This window comes from Chanos chanos, chromosome 13 (genome assembly GCF_902362185.1).
Source record: "Chanos chanos chromosome 13, fChaCha1.1, whole genome shotgun sequence".
NCBI classification, from domain to species: domain Eukaryota; kingdom Metazoa; phylum Chordata; class Actinopteri; order Gonorynchiformes; family Chanidae; genus Chanos; species Chanos chanos.
In genome coordinates this window covers 953166-960000 of record NC_044507.1, presented here as the reverse complement: position 1 = coordinate 960000, position 6835 = coordinate 953166, and the positions used below count along the sequence as shown (strand labels likewise).

General features: G+C 44.4%; 1 protein-coding gene across 1 annotated transcript in view; it reads right to left on the bottom strand.

Annotated features, from left to right (window-relative positions):
• lmf2a (lipase maturation factor 2a) overlaps nt 1-1657 on the bottom strand; it is a 13395-nt gene extending 11738 nt beyond the window's left edge. The window contains exons 1-3 of the mRNA XM_030790164.1: nt 1517-1657; nt 639-892; nt 400-428 (exon numbers count right to left, since the gene is read on the bottom strand). Coding sequence (XP_030646024.1) covers nt 400-428; nt 639-892; nt 1517-1610 — 377 coding nt within the window. The 5' untranslated portion in view covers nt 1611-1657. The remainder of the gene's footprint in view (nt 1-399; nt 429-638; nt 893-1516) is intronic.
• Nucleotides 1658-6835: the final 5178 nt, after the last annotated feature.

The window sequence follows — 6835 nt, the reverse complement described above, 5'->3', positions numbered from 1 at the left end:
GTGTGAGTGAGTGTGTGTGTGAGTGTGTGAGTGAGTGTGTGAGTGAGTGTGTGAGTGAGTGTGTGCGTGTGAGTGAGTGTGAGTGAGTGTGTGTGTGAGTGTGTGTGTGAGTGTGTGAGTGAGTGTGTGAGTGTGTGTGTGTGTGAGTGTGTGCGTGTGTGAGAGTGTGAGTGAGTGTGTGTGTGAGTGAGTGAGTGAGTGTGTGTGAGTGAGTGAGTGTGTGTGTGAGTGAGTGAGTGAGTGTGTGTGTGAGTGTGAGTGAGTGTGTGTGTGTGTGAGTGAGTGTGTGTGTGAGTGAGTGTGTGTGTGTGCTGTTTGACGGCAGTGGCAGCAGAGGCTGTTTACTCCAGACCCCACAGAGGCAAAACACACAGATGATAAAATGAAATCTACACTTACCACTGAAAATAGAGGAAGACTTGGCCCACCTGCAAGAAGCACACAACAGTTCATGTCAGATACACAGAGACAGGACTCTGTGTGTGTGTGTGTGTGTGTCCAGACGCAGTACGAGTTCCCGTCCTGTTTTGATTTTGACTGCTGTGGCCTGTAAAGCCCTTTGAGGCTGTAAACAGTGATATTGGGCTCTAAATAAACTTGAAACTTGTTTGAGGCGGACAGTGTGCATGCTTACGTACCTGGTACAGTGAAAGATACATTATCCACAGTATAAAGTAGACCCTACAGTCTCTCAGCGGTTCTACAGCGGTAGCAGCTAGGCTAAGAATCGCTCCGGCCAGGCTGAGAAGCTCCATTCCGTGCTGTGTGTCCAGACCCAGCCGCGGACCCAACCAGAGCAATGTGGGCGAGTCCCGCAACTGCTCCCAAACACTTTTACCGGAGAGGCGTAACATCCAGCGGGCTGGTAAAATACCCTCATTACCGTACAGACCTATACGGGGGGCGGGAGAGAGAGAGAAAGAAAAAGTAGTTTGTACAAATTTAGTGACAGAAACTATAACATATTCTCACGGGACTATCTCACTACACAGATGAAAAGTTCTTTACATGGTCATGGGAGCTCGTTATACAGAGCCGAAGACGAAGTGGTTTTATCTGTGTATCGGTCTTGAATTTCAAGAGACATGCTTGTTATTAGGCGAACACACAGTACGCTCCATAAAGATACGGCTTGTTCACATGCCTTGGCAAGCTGATACAACTTTGGAACGCAGTGTTTGTACGCGTGTTCCTGTATGTGGGTGTGAACGTGGTTTTTGCCGCTTGTCGCGGATCCTGACAGCTGGGTTTGGATTTGAATTTAAAAAAAGAAAAAGAAAAAAAAACCAGTAGCACCGCACAAGCCATGAAAAGTTCTCCGTCAAATTATCTCTAATATGCACAGGGATTATATGCCAAAATGCATGTCGAAACCATCACGCAAAAACACAACGGTCAACTCAGAATTCCTCAAATCTAATGCCAGCAGAGAAAGTTTGGGCAACCAGTTAGCATGCAATGCTACATCATCGAGAACATCCGAGACGGCGCGAGACACCCGGCACGAGATTCCTACCTGGAATCTGCATGTAAAGAGAAGTGAATGCAAACATGTAGATGGCGGACAAACACCATAGAAACGCATTTCTGGGCAGTCTTATTTCTCCCATCGTTGCGATTAGTTTTAGGAAAAGTGAAATGTTACTTTCCCTGCAGAACTTTTCTCTCTCCCCCTCTCACGCTATGTGAAAGTGGAGCGCGTGCGCCGCTACACGTCGTCAGACAAACGGGTGGGCGCTTCAGTTTGACCAGTGGGCGTGACCGCGTCTGCGTCATGACGTTTTCCTATGGAAAAAGCGTTCTCAAAAAAAAAAAGAAAAAGAAAAAAAAAAAAGAAAGTTAAAATTTAAGAGCGCACGAGTGAATTTATTATGACTGTGAATGACAGCTGAACGTGAATACATTTGACACTACTGTTATAAAAGTAATAGGGTTTCGGATGCGGAATAACTGAATGAATTATTTCTGAGGAAGAACAAATAAATTCATTTAAATCAAGGAGTTACTCGCTCTTACGCGTGAGGGGCTCATAAAGGGAGTTAAATATGGACAATATTAAGGGTTATTATGTTATATCATAGACATCCGCTTGTCTAAGGTTTATACCTCTTCTGTGTCACAAAAGGGAATGTCTTCTGATTAGATCTTACACGCCGTTTATGAACGTGCGGTGTATTAAAATACTGAAGTACGGAAAACTGGCGGAAATTTTCATGAGTAGTGGACAAAACAGACAGTAATGTGTACTGTTTGATTTTAGCTACTTGTTAGAGAAATTTCTTAAACTTGTTTAAATCTTCCCTTGGTGTGGAGGATGTGAAACGTAACTCTGATTGTTACAGTGATGGATAATACGTTCCAAACCTAAATATACTCCGAACTTAAACTTAAAACTTCAATTTAAACTTTAACTTAAGCATAACAAGTTAAGTTAAACATATCCCAAACTTATCTCTGATTGTCACAGTGATGGATAAAGTATACCAAACTTAAACCGTAAGAACAGAGGACACACAGGGTGTCTTTTATGAAGTGTATGTGTAGTTAGGTGCAGGCTGGACAGGTGAGCCACACCCACCCCCTCACACCTTCCTCGTGGCTCCGTCAGTCTCCCAGATGGTTGTCATTTTACAGACGCTTTTAAACCAGAGCGACTTACATCGTAGTAAAAATACAAATGAATTATTTCCAGTGCCACGCTCCTGTATATCCTGCAACAATGAGACACAAAACTATAAACAAGATTACAACATAGGTTTTTTTTTGTTTTTTTTTTTACAGTTTGTACCCTGAAATACAAGTAGAACGAGAGGTTACACATTTGTGTGCAGGCGGATTCTGAAAAGGTGGGTTTTCAGTCTTCTGCAGTAGATGGCGAGAAATTCCGCAGTTCTGACTGCGTGAGGAAGGGCATTCCACCACCGGGGAGCAAAAAGACGAAGCTGAGGGGACCGCCAGCTGCCCAGAGGAGGTTGAGCGGAGAGATCTGCTTGGAGTGCAGGGAGTGATCAGAGACTGGATGGGGCAGAACCTCTGGTGGCCTGGTAGACCAGCACCAGTGTCTTAAACCGGATGCGGGCTGCTACCGGAAGCCAGGGAAATGCAGTGAGTAGCGGAGTGACACGAGAGTGTTTTGGGAGGTTGAGAACCAGGCTGTCATCATCTCTTTGTCCAGTAGTGGGCACTAAACATCATCCATCGTATTCGCCGTGTTCTTACCACACGACGCCCTGGGGAGAGACTCAGCAAGTGTGTTTGCTCAGTCACACACTGTCTCACACATTAGTACAACCTAAACATTTCACCGTCTGGTCTGCAGTGAGATGGTACACACACACACACACACACACGATTATGATTTTCTGCATTGATAAAAACTCATTTTATGCTTTTATATGTTTGTTTCCATTGGCACTGCTGTTGTCTTTCTGCCTGTTTGCGGTGAGTCTGGCTGTTGATGTTGTTGTTGTTGTCGTTGTCAATATGTAAACCTGAGATTTCCTTACATATATATTTGCGTGCATTTTGTGTTTTCATGTAGGAGCACCTAAGAAAGGCCTAAGTCTTTCTTTTGTGTTGCAGTAACTACTAGGAATGTTCACACTCAAAAGTCAGTTGTAAAAGAATGTGTCTTTTCGAATGCAGCTGTCTTATATGAACCAGGCGCTCACGAGTTCAGAGCAGTGTTAAAACCGTGGAGTGTGTCAGAAGGGAGAGCGTGTGAACTAAGAGACTGGTTTAAACAGACACAGTTTTGGCGAGAACAAAACCAACACAGTGTTTTTCACATCCAGAGTGAAACAGGTTCGACTCTCACACACACAGGCTCTGTCAGGACACGTCTTTAAGAGACGTCATCTGTTCAGACTCAGGTTTAGGAACGATGTGTGTGTGTTCTCTCCAATTCTAACCGCGTCGTGCATTTACACACAGGCCCATTACACACACGTCCTCAAAAGCAGTTCACCCGCCAACCTTTGGACAAGCACAGAAATGTGAGAGAGGCCAGGGATGATGTAACATAGTTTATTACATTAAAACCAACAGGAGACGTAATTTGTCATAATTTGCACATCAGACTTTCATATTGAACATATTTATGTGTTCCGTTCATGGAAGCACCTAAAAACCTTGGAACAATTGGAAATGTTTGTTTATTTAATTTCTAATTTTGTAATGTGAGTGTACACACAGACACACGCAGCCTATGTGTATCTGTGTGTGTATATGTAGGCTTATAGGCTATAGCCGATATACGTCAGGGTTTCCGTTAGCCAACAATTAGCCTACCGGTTTTTGCCAGGTAAAATTTGTAAAAAAAAAACAAAACTAAAAACAACAACAAAAACCAAAACAAACAAACAAAAAACCCCGGCAAATTAACTTGCCGGTTAAAATGTCCGGGTATAATGCTCATACAAAATGTATTAGTTTCGCGCAATGCAAGCTGCTTAGACATACTGAACATGTTTGATTTCAAGTTAGATTTGCTGTTTGGACACGTTTGATTTCAAGTCGGAAGCAGAGGACTTTGCCGCAATGAAAAAAGGAGGTAATAAAATAAAATACATCTGATGCCATGTAGGCCTAGTCTTTTTTAAAAACAGGCTACAGGCTATATGTTACTGATAACATTAACATCTGTTTAGCTTACATTTTAGCGGCTAATGACGGGTTTTTGCTCAAACGTTACTGTTTATTTAAATAGCCAAACTGATTTGAGGTCACTGTCATTCTTTCGTTAATCTAGGTGTACATTATATTTGCATTTGTAACATAGACTGTTACTAAAATGTGACCGGTAACCAGGGCTTCAAACCACTCACTATCTAAGGTCGCGGGAGCCTATCCCAGCGCTCATAGGGCGAAAGGCGGGAAAACACCCTGGACAGGTCGCCAGCCCATCGCAGGGCAGACACTCATACCTAGGCAATTTTAGTGTCTCCAATTCACCTAACTTGCATATCTTTGGCCGCACGGTCAGGAATCGGACCCTAGACCTTCTTGCTGTGAGGCGGCAGCGCTACCTACTACGCCACCACGCATAACGAAGTCTTGCTTAATGTTTCCAGCTTTGGGTTCCACCTTAAAATTATCATTCTCGAACCGGTTAGAACCCAATGAAATACCGGCTAATAACGTTCCATGACTGTGTGACATGACAATATGTATCTTTCGGACGGTATAAAATGTCTGTTGATAGATATTTTACTCCATAGTCTCTATTGCTAATGTCACAAAACATTACAAAAACGCACTGCATCACCAACTGGGAGCGCTGTAGTCCAAGCCGTTCTCGGGCCGGAATCCACTGTGGCTTCCCGGTCATGAGAAACTATATGTATTAGACAAACATTTTATCTGGTGCATAGCATAATATTTAATTCCCCTGGTTGCAAATAGGGAGACCCACGGCACATTTCACTTTCATGCTTAATCACCGCCTGCAGCCGGTGAATTTATATGGGCTTTCTATCTGACGACGTGAGTGACGTCCAGTGGAAGACAGGAAGTAAACTCCACACTACAGTTATCACAAGCCGAAAATATTTTTAATATGTTGCAATAAATAAAAGAACGAAAAAATAACGCTATTAACCGGTTACCATTATTTCAAATAAATGTTTCTGTTCCTACGCACTGACACATAAAACGTTTCTGGTTTCGTTTTTGTTCCTTGAACCGGTTCAAAGCCTTGGTTCTAACATGTGTTAGACAGCTAAAATTTTCCTGCTGTGATGGGAATTAATTAGACAATTTCAGCTCCATAACTGTGGGATCACGGGAATTTTAATTTTACTATTTTCAAAAATATTTTTATTATTAATTTGTCCAATACTTTTATGCAGCACGAATCATAATTAAAAAACCAAAATATTTAAATAATAATTACAATTAATTATTAACAATTACAAAAGTGTAACAAGTAGAGGACTAATGACAGAGTACACTATTTTGGTTGTATTTGTGGCTCAGTGAAAACATGCATTCAGTGTGTCTGAGGAGGACTTCAGTCTGAGTGTGTGTGTGTGTGTGTGTGTGTGTAAGGGCCATTTCTGTCTATTGACTGTTTATTCTACTGTACTGAATTTTCAGCTGGGAAATGTAAATAACGAAGACCCTTATTCTGCACGTTGCCGACACGTCTAATATAAGTCTTTCACTATGACAGAATTAGGCTCTTCTATATGACTATGCTAAAGCTACAGTTATGAGAGTTATGGAATCCCTTTCTCCCCCGTAATCTCCCCAGACACCCTCGCCTCTCCTCCGTAATCTCCCCAGACACCCTCGCCTCCCCAGACACCCTCGCCTCCCCAGACACCCTCGTCTACCCAGACACCCTCGCCTCTCCTCCGTAATCTCCCCAGACACCCTCGCCTCTCCTCCGTAATCTCCCCAGACACCCTCACCTCCCCAGACACCCTCGCCTCTCCCCCGTAATCTCCCCAGACACCCGCGCCTCCCCAGACACCCTCGCCTCTCCCCCGTAATCTCCCCAGACACCCGCGCCTCCCCAGACACCCTCGCCTCTCCCCCGTAATCTCCCCAGACACCCGCGCCTCCCCAGACACCCTCGCCTCTCCCCCGTAATCTCTCCAGACACCCTCGCCTCTCCCCCGTAATCTCCCCAGACACCCTCATCTCCCCAGACACCCTCGCCTCTCCCCCGTAATCTCCCCAGACACCCTCGCCTCTCCCCCGTAATCTCCCCAGACACCCTCATCTCCCCAGACACCCTCGCCTCTCCTCCGTAATCTCCCCAGACACCCGCGCCTCTCCTCCGTAATCTCCCCAGACACCCTCGCCTCTCCCCCGTAATCTCCCCAGACAC